The 19,463-nt window shown below is 41.0% G+C and overlaps 1 protein-coding gene across 1 annotated transcript; it reads left to right on the top strand.

Moving 5' to 3' along the window:
• The first annotated feature begins 3,908 nt into the window (after window positions 1-3,908).
• On the top strand, window positions 3,909-8,282 carry LOC147903816 (uncharacterized). Its single transcript, XM_087401429.1, has 2 exons — window positions 3,909-7,493; window positions 7,621-8,282. Exons 1-2 carry the CDS (start codon window positions 3,947-3,949, stop codon window positions 7,968-7,970), a joined length of 3,897 nt encoding a protein of 1,298 aa, XP_087257555.1. The 5' UTR covers window positions 3,909-3,946; the 3' UTR covers window positions 7,971-8,282.
• The last annotated feature ends 11,181 nt before the right edge of the window (window positions 8,283-19,463 follow it).

Below are 19,463 nucleotides of genomic sequence, written 5' to 3'. Positions count from 1 at the left end.
GACGATATCTTTTTTTGCTATTTGGAACTGCAGCTCTTGACAACTAGCCTTTTGCATTTGACATCGTGGTTTGCTTGTGAGATTTTTTACCATGATATCCTTGCCCTTCAATGTTTTGTAGTTCTTGTGTACTCAAGGATTGTGTTTCTTCTTCGTTTTGTTCTTGAGTCACATCATCCATTTTCTACTCTACAAATATGTGTGTGGGTCCTTGATCTAAAGCTACATATCTAGCCTGTCCATGAACTAAAACAGCATGTCCAGACCATTAATGAGCCAAAATAGCATGTCTATCATGTCCTTGACATAAAGGTGCATGTCCATCCTATCCCTGAATCAAAAGAGCATGTCTTGCCTATCTCTGAATCAAACCATGTGCACGTTCTGCCTCATGCGAAGATCCTTGAGCTTGAGGTACATATTATGCATCCTCAAAGCACTCAATCATGATATTTGTATGGATTTTATTTGCCTCCCCACTCGAAAATCGCCTCCACACATATGCAAGAGCCTCCAATGAAGTCTATAGTTCTGGAAACATCGATGGTTCAAGAGGTGGAATCAGAAGTGTTTTGCAAAAATGTCCACCAAGGTCATTTTTGGGTCAATCATTATTCCTACTACAATGCTCGAAGTCATATCTTTCTTGGAAAAGGATCCATCCCACGGCTCTTCATTTTCCTTTAAATCTCTACTTAACATCATGAAGAATCTCTTGTGTTCCTTTGGAAAGTAAAATCAAGCTCTCCAACCTGTCTGATAACGGTCCCACTTTCTAAAGTCCCTCCTGGGATACTGTTTTCCTTCCAAATTCAACGTGATGTTAGAGACAAATGCTCTTATCTCCATAATAATTTGGAATCCTATGTACAAAATAATAATTAATATTTTAGATAGTTACAATTAAATACAATTTTGGAGAGCCTAATATATCCAATGTGTTACAATTTTAGAAAAAATGCAAGAAGAATAGCCAATAAGTCTTTACAATGAAGGTATATAAAGTGCAATCCGCCCACTCATACGACTACCAATACTTTGAAAATCATGAACTCTACTCACTGAACCGTGGATGGATGGGGAATAGCCTAGAAGGCTTCAACAAGGCTTAAATATGTGTACAAATTTGAGAAAACCAGCTAATGAGAAGGCATGGATTAATTGAAGCCTGAAGGCTAATTCTTTTACTTTATGTTTGTTTACGATTTTAATTGTATTCAATTTACCACATTACTACAAAATAAAAGAAGGGTTTCCAATAGACATCAATAGTTCTAAGTTACATTTTGTTTTTCATAAAATATTTATAGCTTTGTTGTTGAGAACTCATTAGCTAGATATGTTTCCATGAATTTGTTGAAATGAGTGGCTTGGAGTACGCATATTCCCTTAGCATTTTGGTGTCCCTTGTTGATAGTGTTGATGGTGTGAATTCTTTCCCATTACTTTATGAGTCCTACTCTACAAAGACTTTGATATTCACATGATCTTCACATTCCATGGTCATGATATGACATGACAAAGAAGATGATATAGTAAAACATGAAAGGTATTATATTTTCCAAGCTTGATTTTGTTTTTGTGGAACCCATTGTCCATACTCATTGACATGTTGTGTTGTGCTTGCTTGGACATGGCACCTTGGCATGATAGGAAGGCTCCATGCAAAACTGCCTATGTACACATCCATAGTTGTAGAATAGACTTCTTCCCATTTTTCCATAGGTAAGTTAAGTCTTCACATTAAGAGGTCACTATAAGGTCATGACAAAGAAGACAATCTAGTACAACAATGGAGGGTATCATATTTCTACATTTGATTTTGATTTTGTAGGACCCCTTGTCCGTAGTCCTTGACATAGGTTATTAATCTTGCATGGACATGACGCCTTGATTTTGATTTTGTGGGGCCCTTTGACATAAATTATAAATATTGCATGGACATGACACGTTGATATGAGAAAAAGGTTACTAATATTGAATGGACATGACACCTTGATATGAGAGAAAGGCTCCATGTAAAACCACCTATGTATAAAGCTAGAGTCATAGAATAAGATTTTTCTCATTCGTATATGTGCAAAGCATGGTCATGCAACATTGATATGAGAGAAAGGATCCATGCAAAATCACCTATGTATAATTAAAGCTAGAGGTCTTCTCTATTTAAATGTTTTAAAAATATTATGTGTATTATGAGTGCCGTTGTCCTTTACATTAAGTTTAAATGCTAAGAGAAGAATCCATGGGACGAAAAAAAAAAGAGAAAAGAAAGGATAAAAGGGAAAAAAAACTGCAGAATTTGCATCAAATTATTTTTTGATTGCTATTTATTTTAAATAAAAGATTTTGTAAAAGAGAGAAGAGGATTGTTTTTCCATGAATTTTATTTAGTTTATTTATTTAAGTTATTAATAATTATAAAAAACTTTAATTTTTTAGAGGAGGATTCTAAAAAATACAAATTTCAACTAAGATATTTTAAATATAGATTAAGGAATTTCATAGTTTTTGCATTTTTAGTGCAAAGTGACATTTATTGGCTTCTTCAACTCTTTATGGGCTGAGACATAAATGGGAGGTCACAAAATTAAAGCCTAAAGGCTAATTCTTGTACTTCTATTTGTTTACAATTTTGGTTTTATTGAATTTCCCACATGAATGCCAAATAGAACTTAGGGCCCTTACAAATCTATGATTATGTACAAGTTATGGATTTCCTTCTAGACGGATTTCCAATAGACATCAATAGTTCTAAGTTACATTTTGTTTTTCATAAACATTTGCTAGCTTTATTGTTGAGAACTTCGTTGGCTAGATTTGTTTCCATGAATTTGTTGAAATGAGTGGCTTGGAGTAGATATTCCCTGACCATTTTGGTATGCAATATAATGTCCCTTGTTGATAGTGTCGATGGTGTGAATTCTTTCCCATTAGTTTATGAGTCAGGTATGAGTCCTACTCTATGGAGACTTTGATCTTCAGATTCCACGGTCATTATATGACATGAGAAAGACAATCTAGTAAGACATGGAGGGCATTATATTTTCCAAGCTTGATTTTTATTTTGTGGAACCCATTGTCCATACTCATTAACATGTTGTGTTGTGCTTGCTTGGACACGGCACCTTGACATGATAGGAAGGCTCCATGCAAAACCACCTATGTACACATCCATAGTTGTAGAATAGACTTCTTCCCATTTGTCCATAGGTAAGAGACTTCTTCCCATTTGTCCATAATTGTAGAATAAACTTCTTCCCATTTGTCCATGGTAGCTCCAAGCGTGATTCCTCTGGGGCATAACTGGCGCGAATAAGAAATACATGACAATTTAAACATTATCTTCTAGAAGGATTTCCAATAGACTTAGTTCGTACTTCATAAGAGTTGCTAACTTTCTTGTTGAAATTATTGGGTAGTGTTGAAATGAGTGGCTTGGTGTACACATATTGCGTGGCATTTTGGTCCACAACCTAATGTTCATTGTTGATAATGCCAATGATGTGGTATTTTGGTCCACAACCTAATGTTCATTGTTGATAACGCCAATGATGTGAATACTTGTGGTACATAACCTAATGTTCATTGTTGATAACGCCAATGATGTGAATACTTGTGGTATTTTGGTCCACAACCTAATGTTCATTGTTGATAACGCCAATGATGTGAATACTTGTGGTATTTTTCACATGAGTCCATCCATATTGTACAAAGACTTTGGTGTTCATATTATGAGGTCAATAAGGTCAAGATAAAGAAGAGAATCTAGTAAGATAATGGAGGGTATCATATTTTCTAGGAGAATAAGGTTGGAGCTTGGATGGGGGTTTGCTTGGGGAGGTGCTTAGGATTGGAAAATATATAAATAAGTGGAAAGGAGAGGTATGGAGAAAAGGAGATGGCTTTACATGTGAGATGGTTGTTGGTGTGTAGTGTGTGTTGGATGAGCATTGTGCACCTCACTCCACGAATCTCTGCCTCTTTAGAGCTTTGCCACCCTTCAGATACACAAGCTCTCCTCGCCCTCCAACGCACCCTTGCCCATGCCTACATCCCCCCCTTGCGCAGCCTTTGGTCTCCTCGTTTGCCCTGTTGCCATTGGCCGGCCATTGCGTGCGACCCCCTCCACCGTGTGACCACCCTCAACCTCACCGCCCTCTTGTCCTTTCGTGCTACTAGTGTATTTGTACATGGGGATGCGGTTCTTGCTGCCGCTTGTGGACTCGCCAGCTTAGAGCACCTCGACATCTCCTTGTTGTATTATTGCGACCCCTCCATGGGACAAACTTGCGCTCCACCGTCCCCGTCGCTGGCTTGTTTGTGTGCTCTCTCTAATCTTACTCACTTCTCAGCACGATATTCCGACCTTACTGGTGAGATCCCCCCTTGCTTCTCCCATCTCACACGCCTCCGACATCTTGACCTCTTTTGGAATCCTCGCCTCCATGGCTTGCTGCCCATCTCCATTTGCTCTCTTCCACGGCTGCAGTATCTAGACTTGTCCGACGCCGGCAATATCGCTGTTGACATTGTCGCCTGCTTCTCCCATAGCTCGGCCGCCCTTCCAAATCTCAAATATTTGGGGCTCAGTGGGATCAACATTGGCTCTCCACTTCCCAAGAACTTCTCTTCTGTACGAAAGTTGCAGCATCTAGACTTGTTTGGGACCAACATAAGTGGCGATTTCCCGTCGTCTCTGTGTTGGGTACCCGAGTTGAAGTACCTCGACCTCGGCGGGAACTTGCTGAACTCTACATTGCCTTCCTGCTTGGGCTCCCAGCTTGTCCACCTCGATCTCTCTTCCAACTCTTTCACTGGAAAGATTCCCGAGACGTTCTCCAATCTCTCCAACCTACAGTCTCTTGAGCTTTCTGGAAATCACTTAGAGCTCGGCCATATCCCCGCCTGCGTTTTTACACTTCCATTGACATATCTCGGTTTAAGTTCCTGTTCTCTCGTAGGCAAGCTTCCAGCTTCATTTGCCAACCTCACAGCTCTTAACGCTCTATATCTCGCTGCCAACAACCTCACGGGCTTCCAAACAACTGGCATCTTACAGCTTCGCTCCAACTCCCTGGATTTGAGCTCCAACGTCCTGGATTTGAGCTCCAACTCCTTGGTAGGACCTTTTCCAGACTGGATTCTGGCCAACAGCAGTGGGATTTCGTTCCTCGACCTTTCTGCAAATCATTTTAGTGGACATATCCGAGCGTCGGATATTTCTAATTGCCCCAGCTTATCCTCTTTGGACTTGTCCTCTAACAATTTCTCTGGCACGTTACTTGCCTTCTCAAATTGCACTTCGCTTGCTTCTTTCTCTCTCGGAAACAATCTCTTTCATGGAACCCTGCCCGAACACATCGGGGACTTTTGGCCACACCTTTTGACAGTCTCTCTGGAGCATAACATGCTCAAAGGTCCCGTTCCTGAGTCCATGGCCAACTGCTCAAATCTCCTTCTCGTCAACCTGACTGCAAACCAATTCTCTGGTGGGTTAAAGTCGTGGCTTCCAAAGTTGCCCCTCCAAGTATTAGATCTCCATTCGAACCGTTTTGAAGGGCACATCCCAGATTTTACTAATTCGAGCTTCGATAATGCTCCCCTTACAATTGACTTGTCGGATAATCAATTCTCTGGCAGGATCCCTGCTATAAATCAGAGTATCACCTTTTCCTATGTTGATTTCTCAGGAAACCAGCTTTCCGGCAAGATATCCGACTTCAATTTGCCTCACTTCGCATCTCAAGCGCAGATGCGTAGTAGTTTGATGATGCAGTTAAATGGTCAAGCGACACCTAGTAGTTTGATGATGCCGTTACGTCAAGCGATACCGGATCACTACCTATTTCCAACCCTGGACCTGTCAGCAAATCTTCTCAGTCAGAGCCTGCCTCTTGAAATTGGGAGATTATTAGGTGGTATCCAGCTTCTCAAAATTTCCAACAACCGTCTCAGCGGTGAAATTCCTGAATCTCTTGGAAATCTCACCAACCTTCAGCTTTTGGACTTGTCAGGGAATGCTTTCGGTGGTGCTCTTCCTCGCGCACTCGGAGATTGTTCCAGTTTGGCTGTTCTCAACCTAGCCAATAACCACCTCTCAGGTTCGTTGCCACCAATCCTAAATAAACTGGCATCCCTCCGAGTTCTGATTCTTCAAAACAACTCCCTTACTGGACATATACCGCATTGGGCTTTCAATTTTTCTCCCCTGCTCCAAGTGCTTCATCTTTCCGACAATCAATTCTCAGGAAGTCTTCCAAAGACAATCAATCTGCCGGCCTTCCGGAATCCGTTGCACTTAAGCCAAGTTCTCTACCTCGACAATTTGCAGATTTTTGAGAAGGGCAATCTTTTAAGGTACTTGTATATCATTGGGACCATGGCATCCTTGGATTTGTCCGGGAATCGTCTAGATGGGGAAATCTCTTCTGATTTCGGCTCTTTGATTTGCATTATCTACTTGAATTTGTCCCACAACAATTTGCATGGTGCGATTCCTTCAAGTTTTGGGAACTTGTCAAATCTTCAGGCTTTGGATTTGTCCAATAATGCATTGGGTGGTGGCATCCCATCCACGCTCACTCTAATACATGGACTATCTATTTTCAATGTGAGCAACAACCATCTTTTTGGACCAATTCCACAAGGAGGTCAGTTCAATACCTTTACCAGTGCCTCCTATATTGGCAACCCTGACTTGTGTGGGATTCCATTGCCAGCTTGTACGTCAAGTGGGCATGCTAATATATCGTGCACTTCTGACATACATACAAATGGAAGTTTAATCCGGAAAGTTATAGTTCCAGTTGGAGTTTGCTTGGTGGGTGTATTGTTTCTTGTGGTAGTCACAGTTTGCATTTTGCGCTCTAGCGCATCCCTACAAGAGCTGGGATGGAGGTTACCTGTCTTGCCTAGTAAGCTCTTAAATTTAACAGAAGCTGATCTTCAGGCTGCAACAAATGGATTTAGTGACAACAATATTATTGGAATAGGAGGCTCCAGCCTTGTCTACAAGGGCATCTTGCATGATGGTGAAGCTGTTGCCATCAAGACACTAAGAGCTCTAGAGCATGATCCCAAAATGTATAGAATCTTTAGGGCAGAATGCCAAACCTTAGGTAAGGTTCGGCACAGAAATTTAGTAAGGATACTTGGTGCCATTGCGAATTCCACCACAATGGCATTGATCTTAGAATTTATCCCAAATGGAAACCTAGATAATCACTTACATGACAATGCGACTTGTGAGATGGATTGGATGACAAGGCTCAACATTGCGGTGGGTGTCGCACAGGCCATGGCTTACTTGCATCACGATTGTGGAAGTGAGGTCATCATGCATTGTGATCTCAAACCTAGCAATGTCCTCCTAAATGATAGCATGGATCCTAAAGTGGGTGACTTCGGAATGGCAAGATTTTTCAGCTTTGAAAAGAGTGACTCCTTTACGTTATCATCATTGAGGGGCTCGATAGGTTACATGGCCCCAGGTGAGATAATATATCATCCTTCTCTATTCTTTGCACTCATTTAAATTCGTCTCTTTAAATGCAGTATATCATAGTTCTCTTAATGCAAGATGTATTTTTCATTCTCATGTTGCATGTTTGGTGATAGAGTATGCCAATGGGAGAAGACTCACACCCAAAGCAGATGTTTATAGCTACGGTGTGTTGCTCTTGGAGTTGCTTGCGTGCAAGAGGCCAACAAGTGACATGTTCAATGGATCGCACACTTTGGTGACATGGTCACGCTTGGCCCTTTATCATGACCACCCGCTCCAAGTGCTTGACCATACTCTCGCCTGTGAAGCTTCTACCATAAACTCAACTCAGGTCGAGGAGCAGATAAGGGTAGTCTTGGGGATAGCGCTCAGATGCTGTGAAGAGTCTCCTAGAGATAGACCATCCATGAGGGAAGTGCTAGAGCGACTTTTGCGAATGAAGGGATCCCTTCGAACACTTTGAGAAGAAGACAAAACCTCTAAGAGCTTTTATGCAAACACAAGGGCTCACTCGACAATGCCAAAAACACTTGCACATTATGCTTATGTAAACCACAAAAGTGTAATTGTGTAGCTCCTTTTGGACCAAGTGGGAAGTGATCATATCTAGTTAGGGGAACACTTTTATTTACTTGCTTAAGTCTATAAATGTTTGTGCTTAGAGTTTTGACTCTATTTTAAACTAAGGGTGACTCTATACCCTAAGAAAATGTCATATGGAAGTGCTACTATCTTAGTAAGGCACAATACTCCACAAGATGGAATTATTTTCCTAGAAACTTGTTTTGGATTAGTAGATCATGGAAATCTTTTATGTTCTTGCTTTGCATTGGGATACATTCTTCCCTTGAGATTGAGTTTCAAAATACCTCTTACTTCACATACTATGTTTATATTCTCATTTGAAACACCAAGGCTACACATAAAGTGAACATTAACATAGTTTTATAAAAGGATGATTAATTTATTTGTAAATTGTTTTTGGAATGTATTATTACATGCACAAATGATGTTTTTCTACTTCATATATGTAACACTTTTCATATACATGTATTTAAAAGTTTAGGAAAAATGTTATATGGAAGCACTCCTATCATAGTGAGGGAAAATATTCCATTTGGTTCAATATTTTAAACTTCTATTGGGATTTGTAGATCATAGAAATGATTTTTTTGATAGTAACTCTTGCAAGAAACAAGAGCAAACAAGTGCATAATTCCTACACCATGTGAGTTGTTGTTGAAAAATGATGGGAAAATGTTGCATCGAAGCACTACTATCATAGTGAGTGAGAATATTCCACATGATGGAAATTGTTTTAATGGAAATGACTTTTGGATTTGTAGATCATGAAAATGATTTATGCTAGCTTTCTGCCATTAACATTGGCAAAAAATAACAAAAAACAAGTCCATGTCAAGGTGTATTACCTTCCTCCATACATGTCTATCAATGTTTTCTAAAGATTAATGTGTAGTTGTAGGGAACAATTGCTTCTCACATAGGCCTAATGTCAAGGGATATAGAGAGGAAAAAATATAGATTCCTAGAGTTTTTATATGCTAGGAGACACTAGCTATCAATAGCTCATTTTAGGATGTACTATTATGTCATAATGAGAGAAGAAAACATATCTGGTGTGGCACTCATTATGAAAACATATCTGGTGTGGCACGTCTTTGCCTTGTAGTGGGATGCATTATTTGTGGCTTATGTCAAGATCTCAATGGTTGGAAGACAATCACAATCTATACCCTTGAAAGGAGGTTTCTTTTAAAACAACACTTACTTCACATACTTGTGTTTATACAAAATGCCAAGGCTAGAAATGATAAATCTATAACATAGTTTTATGAGATGACACTTGCTTACTTACTAGAATCTTTCTTTGAAATTTACTAAATTATTATTTCCAAACTTGATGTTGTTCTACTTCATATTTGGACTACAAAATATCTATATTGATCACAATAGCTAATTGCCCACAAGTAGAACCTATGTAACACTCTAAAGCATTAGGCAATAGACGTAGGTCTTTCAATGTTTACATCAACTCAACATGAACAACACACACACACATCTCAATATATGTCAAAGTTTTATAATAGAAAAAATTTAGGAATTGTAGGGGAGCATTACTAGACTTATTCTAACATCACTAGAGTCCATTCACCCAACCTTGGGCTATTATTACCATGCGACATTGGTTAGGCACCTTTGGAGCACTCGGTGTTTAGGGCCACTGGCAAGAGGTGCTCATGTCCCCTTTCCCGGTGAGATTCCTCCATCAAGTTTTCTTACATCTCCTATTGCTATTTGGAAGAACGGTCTACGTAATTGCATGTGGTAGGCTGCTAATCAGATGGGTGGTGATGCCTCGTTGTCACTCAATTTTTGGACTAATAGTTTTCCACTTTCAAACAATATCCGGCCCATTACAATTAGCCCAATAATTTCTAAGAGCGACGGATTGTCAGACAAGAGACTTTTGAGAGTGCTCTCAACGGAAGCAAGAATGGAAGAAGGAGAGAGAGAGACAGAGAGCCACACAAGTTTTGGTGGGTGCAGAACCACCCTAATCTTCTTTTTCATTCATTTATACATGTGTTTGAGTATTGTACATAACTGGGGTTAAGGCACAGTGACCTTTAACCCCCACAACCTCCCACTTAAAGGACAATGTGCCTTTAAGGGAGAACAACCAGTGAGCATACTATCCAATGCCCATCAATACACGACAATACTCAAACCGCTGACTAGGTAGACTCTTCGTCAGCATATATGCAGGGTTATCATCTGTATGAACCTTGACAAGCTCTATGCGCTTGTCCTCAAGTACCTCCCTGATGAAATGGTACCTGACCTCAATGTGTTTGGTCTTTGCATGAAAGACTGGATTCCGTGGTGCTAGCTGAATAGCACTCATGGAATCACTATGCAATGTCGGTACACCTGTATGAATCTCCAAATCTCCCACTAGCCGATCAAGCCATATAGCCTCCTTGCAACCCTCTGTGGCTGCAACATACTCAGCCTCTGTGGTAGACAAAGCCACACACTTCTGTGCACGAGACATCCACGACACTGCACCACCTGCAAAGGTGAACACATAACCAGAAGTGGATCTCCTACTATCCACATGCCCTGCATAGTCTGAAACTGTGTACCCAAGTACACGCATGTCTCCTTTACCAAAGCAAATGCACATCTCCTTGGTACCCTTCATGTACCTCATGATGCACTTAACTACCTCCCAATGCCTCTTTCCTGGATTAGCCATATACCGGCTAACAACTCCCACTGCAAATGCAATGTCTGGTCTAGTAGCTATCATAGCATACATAAGACTCCCAACTGCTGATGCATAAGGAACCTTGGCCATCATGGCCCTCTCCTCATCTGATTTGGGACTATCTGTATGACTCAGTTTCACATATGGAGGCAATGGAGTACTCACTGCCTTCCCCCCCTCCATATTGAAACGCTGTAATACTTTTGTAACATACTCTTTTTGTGAAAGCCAAAGGAGTTTCCTACTCCGATCACGCGTGATGCGCATACCAAGAATATGACCTGCAAATCCCAAATCCTTCATATCAAAGGCCTCATGCAACTTGGCCTTTAATGCATCTAGCTCATAAGTATTCTTGCTAGCAATAGCATATCATCCACATATAGTGCCAAGATTATCAGGCTACTATCCTTAGCCCTTTTAGTGTAGAGGCAGTGATCAATTTCACTCCTTCTAAAACCCTGGGACCGAATGAAAGCATCAAACTTCTGATACCATTCTCTAGGTGCTTGCTTAAGACCATAGAGACTCTTTTTCAGCTTGCAAACTAAATGCTCTTTGCCCTTTTCTTCAAAGCCTTCCGGCTGCACCATGTAGATGTCCTCATGCAAATCCCCATGTAAGAAAGCTGTCTTGACATCCATTTACATAAGCTCCATATCCTCTACTGCCACTAGTCCAAGCATGCATCTAAGTGTGGTCATCTTCACAACCGGAGAGAATATCTCATCAAAGTCCACACCCTTCTCTTGCTTGAACCCTTTAGCAACCAAACGGGCCTTGTATCTAGGCACATCATCACTTGTGACCTTCATTTTGTAGACCCATTTACATGGCAATGCTTTCTTTCCATGTGGCAAAGAAACCAAGTCCCAAGTCTTATTCTTCATAAGTGAACTCATCTCTGATTGCATAGCATACTCCCACTTGCGTTGATCCTCACGCATCATAGCCTCTCTGTAGCAAGAAGGCTCCCCGCAATCAGTAAGCATCACATAGTCTACCCCTGGAACAAACCTATCAGGCGGTCTAGACACTCTAGATGATCTTCTCAAGGGCATTTCAGCTTGCTGTCCCACTTGCATATCAGCCACATTTGGCTCATCATTTCCACCAATAGATGATCCATCATCTACCCTTGATTGTATACCTGTGGGAGTACTTGGTTGTACCATTTCTTGCACATTTGGTGCATGGACAGCTTGCTGCCTATCAACATATGCAGGTGGATTCACATCCTGGAAAGTGATTCTCCTCATTTCCACATCCCTCATGGGTGCCTTATGCATCTTCTTCTCATTGAAGACCACATCATGGCTGCGTATGATCTTCTTTGCTTCTGGATCCCAGAGACGATAGCCCATCTCTCCACTTTCACCATAACCTAGAAAGATGCATTTCCTAGACTTAGGATCTAGCTTCTTTCGAAGCTCTTTTGGCACATGTGCATATGCCTCACACCCAAATATACGCAAATGAGAGTAAGAGGGCTTCTTGCCACTCCATGCCTCTTCAGGAATACCACCATCCAAACTCTTACTAGGTGATCTATTGATCACATGCACTGCAGTCTTCATTGCCTCAGCCCAAAAACCACCAGAAAGACTTGCATTGGAAAGCATGCATTGCAACCTTTCTTGAATGGTACGGTTCATCTTTTCTGCAACTGGATTTTGCTCTGGAGTACGAGGGGATGTAAGCTCCCTCTTAATCCCACGAGTATCACAGAAATGCTGAAAGTCATGAGAGATATACTCTCCACCATTGTCAGTCCGTAGGCATTTAAGCATTCTACCTGACTGATTCTCAACCAAGGCCAACCATTTCTGAAATACCTGGAACACATCACTCTTCCGAGCTATAGCATAAGCCCACACTTTCCTAGTTGCATCATCAATGAATGTCACATAGTATTCAGCCCCGCCTAATGACCGTGTAGGCATGGGACCACATACGTCTGAATGCACCAAATCAAGCATTTCAAACTCTTTCTTTCCCCTTCTTTTATGGGCTGATTTAGTCTGCTTCCCATAGAGACAGTGCTCACAAAATTCAAAATCAGAGAAACTCAAATGCGGTACATAACCCAAACGGCATAAGAGTTTCATTCCATTCTGGCTCATGTGCCCCAACCTGCAATGCCACAAAGAAGTGCTTGGCTGCTCGGTTATTGCAACAACATGATCAAATACCCCTGATACATGTAAGGGATACAAAGTCCCACACTTTGCACCCCTGGCCAAAAGCATAGAGCCCTTCTAAATTTTCCAACTCTGAAAGCCAAAAGTGGTGTGAAAACCAGCATCATCTAGCTGACCCACTGAAATAAGACTCTTGGTCAACTTAGGCACATGTCTCACATGTTTCAAAACAAATGCAGATCCATTTGCAAAAGAAAACTTTATGTCACCTGCTCCCACTATGTCACATGCATAGTCATTTCCAAGATGCACACAACCTGTCTTTCCACTATCATAAGTGGAGAACCATTCCCTATGGGGAGTAACATGGAATGAAGCACCAGAATCCAAAATCCAATCCTGGGAATATGCATCATCTGAAGTGGTAAGCAACTCTGCAGATAAACTAGACATGAAGAGAACATCATTGTCACTATCACGTGTGACTGCATTGATCTCCTCGATCTTCACTTTTCCTTTGTCCTCCCTTGGACTCTCTTCCTTTTGATTTGCACCCCAATTTGCATTCTTTTTCTTATCCTTTTGCTCTCTTTTCAGCTTGTAGCAATCCTTTTTCATATGGCCCTTCTTGCCACAATGGTAACACTCAATGTTCCGTGCCCTGGATTTGCTACGAGACTTCCCTCTTTCTTGGGACTTCCCCCTGAACTGTGATCTGCCCCTTTCCACATTTAAGGCTGCATCCTGCTTGTTGCCATCCATAGACTTCCGTCTAATCTCCTCGGCCAACAAGCTACCCACAACATCATCAAATTTCAGTACTCCACCAGGTGCAGAGTTACTGACAGCTGTACGGAAGGTATCCCATGAGGATGGCAATGAACATAAGAGAAATATTGCCTTAGTCTCCGCATCAAAATTCATTTTCTGAGCCTGAAGCTGGCTGAAAATAATATTGAATTCATTCAAGTGAGAAGCAATGGAGACCCCTTCCTTCATCTGCAGCTCAAACAACCTCTTCATGAGGTAAACTTTATTAGAGGCAGTTTCCTTTTCATAAGTGGCACACAGTTTCTTCCACAAATCTTCCGTAGTCTGCTCATTTACTACTGTGAAATAAACTGACTCTGCAAGATGAAGTCTAATAGTAGACTTTGCTAATGCATCCAACTCATTCCAATCATCCTCAGACATATTTGCAGGCTTAGCTTCAATCCCTGCCAAGGGTTTAATCTGCTTCTTTTGAATAAGCACATCCCTTATCTGTTCTTTCCACAAAGAAAAGTTTGTCCCATCAAACTTTTTAATGCTGAAAAACTCCTTTTCAGGCATGGAAGAGGATGCCATGATGCAAATAAAGCAAAATCCCAAATGCTAGTGCCTGCAAGAGAGAATCACACCAAATACCAGGTGCACCCAAATGTGTATGCCACAATAGAGTGAAATATCACCAAAATTCAAAGCTCAAAGCATCAAAAGATGCATCTGACTCATGTGCATATACTATGCATCCATATGAGCAAATCTGGCCCAAAAGAAAATGCCAATAAGTGCCAAATGACTCAAGCATAAACACTGTCCACTGGCATATGCATCAATAATGTCTCATCCAAGAGAGCATAGCACTATCAGTGCATCACCTGCAATGTGTCAAAGCTGTCCCTCAGCTTAAAATAGCATCCATGTCCAAAGCGTCCATAAAAAATAGCATCCCACAAGGCAATTTGGGCCTATCAGCGCATCCAACAAGGACCGCAATGCATCCAAATGGCCTATAAATCATCCACTGCAACCCAATGCATACCACGAATGAGCGCACACTGCTCAAACACACTGCTCAAACTGCAACCAGAGTGATCTGCATAAGGTATGCTCAAGAAATCATAGTCCCACGGTAATGAGCGCTACTGAAAATAGAACCTGAGATGCTTCAAAACATGGGCGCCATTGCATAATCGGACTCAGCAAGAAAATCTGCAAATATCTCTCTTCTGCCAGAACTCCAAAATCCCAACCAATAAGTGAGAAATGGGAGTCAACACTTATCCACTGCCATGTGGCATAAATCTAAGGTTTCAAAACCTTAGTATGAAAAATGCATAACAGAGAGACGAAATCGAATACACAGAGATTTATAACTCTGAAAATCCTCCACCGAATCACGCAAGAACTGATAGGTAGGGGTTTTTGGGCATCCGGAACGCAATGGGACAGACGGTTTTGGAAACCGTGGCCTCAATCACTGGGTCCAACACACGGACTGAAAAACGTTTTTGGAAACAGAGCTATCTGTAAACTCCACCGGAGTGCGAATGATGAGCAACATAGAAGTTTTAGGACCTCCTGAGTCCACCGGAACTAACAGATCTGCAAATGGTTGCTCCAAACTTGAGTTCCAACACCCGGGCAAAAAACGAAGGAATTGACACAGTGAGTCAGAAATCCACTGAAATGATCTCAGATTCAAGAATGAAGGTGTTTCCAAGCTCCTGAAGTAATGTGGACACCAAAAGCAAGCAATAGTTGCCTCCACAAGTCAATAAGGAGTCTCTGTCATCGAACGGAACAGGGAAAAACTCAAAAAACGACTTTTTCTTTGAAAGCTCTTAACAGGCTCTCAAAACCACTTCGTAAAGCCAAAGTGACTTTTCCAAAGGTTCCTCCAAGGTCTCTACACACTCGGATGCAAGTAAAGTCACCCACAAAGCTTCCCACAAAGCTTCTCCTTCCTCCCACAGAGCTGCTGAGCTTCCAAGCATTCACGCACGCTCAGCTAGATCACCCGAGCTCTGATACCAGTTGAGAGTGCTCTCAACGGAAGCAAGAATGGAAGAAGGAGAGAGAGAGACAGAGAGCCACACAAGTTTTGGTGGGTGCAGAACCACCCTAATCTTCTTTTTCATTCATTTATATATGTGTTTGAGTATTGTACATAACTGGGGTTAAGGCATAGTGACCTTTAACCCCCACAACTTTTGGGACCTAGGAGCTCAGGATTGGCTACCTTGGGAGGAACTGAGCCGCCAGTTTAATCTCACTACTCGTGAGGTTACTTTTCTTCGTACTCTTTTTGGCAGGGTGCGCCCGGAATGGCCTTCAATCTCAACCCTTTTGATAGCTCATGACTTGGGTTTATGGTGTAATCAACATGGCAAGCATGTTAGCAGGTTCTCTCTCAATGAATTCTCTTTGGGACCTCACAATGACATTGCCAGCGAAGTCAGGTTAGCATGGAAATCATTTTCTCCTTGTGATTTGAATGCTATCTAGAGTGTGCGACTCCACCATGTCTTGGAACCCTCTTTTTCCTATTAATTGAATTTCCTACTATGGCAATTATTGGTTGCAAAGTTTAACCTTCTCAATACTCCAAGCGGCCTTTAAACTTTGATTTTATACAATAAGTATGTGTCAACTTTTTATGCCAACAAATTGCTTTTGCTTGAAACAATAGAAGTAATGTCTTACTGCTATGAAAGCACTTGATCAAGGATATGGAAGAATTGCCAAAGCCTACAAGGTTGGCCATAGTGAATTGCCTCAAGAAATAAATCCAAATGGTTAAAGGATTGTGGAAGTTGAGAATGATGAGCACACTTGTGCCGAGTACTTGAGTCGTCCTAACACGAGTATGGAGAAGCCTATCACAAATAGATGCAAAGGTAGATTAAATGCACCCATGTTGGGATATTACTCTCAATATGGAACATTTGGTGAACTAGTGCAAGGAGGAATAGAGAATCTACCATGACACCTTGTAAAACATATATGAAATAATTCCATGGCCCAATATTGTTCTAAAGCTACTACCACAAAAACTGACTACTATGATGATTTTCAAGTAAGGACCAAGCTATGTAGAAAGAGCAAGTCCTACCTTTAAACAATTAGGTCTAAGCCTAAGAAAATTCCTACTGCTGCCCACTTTTGCAAGAAGAGCCATTCAAATGGAAGATTGAGTGATCTCATCCTCATAGATCAGCCTCACCAACATATCCTCATTGTTGCTATGCCACTAGCCTACATTGGCAGTGATTGCCCCATGAGGACAAGAATAAAAATAAGTCCAACCAACATATTATCATTCTAGGTGCCAACATAGTAGTCAAGGAGGTTTTGTCACATTCTTGTAGCATTGGTGTTATCCAAGCACCCAACATATTGGTGAAATGGTAGTACTATTAGCCTCTAAAATCTTCTACCTATCACCATAATGTTAATTTCCACTCATGGAGGATTTTACTTAAAGATTATATTAGTTAGCATCCAAGTTAAATTTACAGATAGCTTGTCTTCATTCCTTGAGTTATAAAATGGGAAGGAAGATATGTAGGAAGGGACCTTTCAATGGAAAGACTTAGAATTGCAATATTTTTTTTGTTTGAAAAGGCCCTTTTGGAGAGAGTGCTTTTGTAGTTGTCACATTTGCATGGAAGGAGCCTCTATTGTGGCAACTTATCATGATTTGAGAAAAGATTAGTTGTAGCCTAGAAGGCCTAGGTTGGCATGTGCTAGCGTCAATTTATGAGCCCTTGGAAATATCATGTGTTTCTTGGATTTAAAATATCTATGTTGGAAAGTGATGCAATGCCACCTACTTAGGGGCTTGATTAGTAGGTTCTTTTCTATGGAGGAGTACAAGTGCCCTCGGTGAGTGAAACCACATTTCAACCTTCGAGCCATTTGGGTATGGATTAAGGTGCCTTTTCCTATCCACATGGCTTTCTACTAAGAAATGATGGATATGCATTTGAGTCCACCTTCACCTTTGGTAGTGTTCATCCACAACTCATGCCATATGGATTTTTGGGAACCAAAGGGAGGTCGTTTGGTGGAGATGTGCATCTGAGTCCCATCTTCAACCGAGGGGAAAACTGGGCAAAAATTCATAGCCAAGCCCTTAGGTGTATTTGGTTGAAAAGATGTTCTAATCTCTTTTGAAATAAGGTTGGTGATGCAGGCCAAGTATTTATAACTTGGTGGTGACATACAGGTACGGATTGAGAACCTGAAAATCTTGCATAAACTTTCCAATGAGCTCCGTGGATATCTGGAAAAAGAAGTGGTGATGTCCAACACCCAAGTCAACTTGGCAGCCCAAACTTGGAACCTGCTATCTGGGGTCTTTCAAGCTAATCTCGATGAAGCAAGAGATAAAAAGTGCTCTAATGAGTAGCAAACCAAGAAGAACCAAGAAGGGCTCCAAGCTAGCCCAAGGAGACAAAAAGTGGGAGGCATTTTCATGCTAGGCAAGGTGGACTCCTCCCCATTGGATAGAGCAAAGGAGACACTGGTCAAGTATAAGAGTCTAGGTCATCACACAAAGGCATAGAAAGAACCGACTACTTAGAAAGAGAGCGGGGCTGAAGAGAGGAGTGGAGGCACACCAACATCTTAACCAGTTACCAGAGCTAAAGCTAGTCACCTAGTAGAGGGGACCAAAATCACATGTCCACTCCAACTGCTAAGCGAGGTGCGAAGCCAAGCACTATCATCAGTGTGGTTTATCACCCCAAGATCCTTTACAAGGAGGAGAAAGAATGACAGGTCTCATTATATCCTGTGAGTTCACATGATACTTAATTTTTGGTTACGCATTGTCTCACCTGCTGTTGGGGTTGTTATGATGTTCTCAATTAATCCACACTATTTTGGATATTAAGGGGTAAAGTTTCACCTTGTAAAAAGAATACTTGGATGAATATAATACACCCTCTTTTCTCTAGAAAAGATTATTAAGTTTTAAGTGACATCATGTTTGTTTTTAACTTAAGAGATGATGTAATTTTTTGTCAATTGCTCATCAATTGGTTTGATCAGTAGTGAGAGATAATCTTGTTGGGTATACAAAATGATTATTCACATAAAGACAAATCAAGGATACATATTAAATATTCTGTTCAAAAATTTAAAGATCAATTGTATGCATCTAAAGATTCAATACTTGAAAATATCAAATGACAATGAGGGTTTGATGATTAAGGTAAACCTTCCGGTAGTTGAGCAGGGAATACATCCTTAAAATTATCTAACAACATTCTCAATTCAGGGTGTTCAAACACACTTAAATCATTCTTGTTAATTACAGAAACAACAAATGAAGAAAGCGGAATCAAAACACACTGATAGACATCATAATGAGAAGTGTTTAATATATTCCGAAGCTGCATCGCAGATACAATAGGTCCCTGAGAAGAGGGAACTTTATCACACTGAATACAAAATTGGGTGCCCTTATCTACAAAAGAAAGTGTATGCTCCATCCATCCAATCTAAATATTGTGGGTTTTAAACCACTCTATTCCAATTAACAAGCTTGTCAATTAAGCAGATGAGCTGCTTGGTATTGGTGCTGTCCTATGATATGGTTGCAGAGAAGGTAAGTCATTTTTTGTCCTAACTGTGGATGTGGCCGTTAGTGCTGTATCTAGCATCAAGTTGTGGGTTGCCCATCTGGCAAAGTGCCATATGCAAAATGAGGGAAGGTATTGTTGCCATTTACACATTCTACTTTTGGAGGGGT

This window comes from Dipteris shenzhenensis, chromosome 3 (assembly GCF_047967505.1).
Source record: "Dipteris shenzhenensis isolate YYH24624 ecotype China chromosome 3, Dip_SZ_1.0, whole genome shotgun sequence".
NCBI classification, from domain to species: Eukaryota; Viridiplantae; Streptophyta; class Polypodiopsida; order Gleicheniales; family Dipteridaceae; genus Dipteris; species Dipteris shenzhenensis.
The sequence above is the reverse complement of the archived record's forward strand: the minus strand, read 5'-3'. Positions and strand labels throughout refer to the sequence as shown.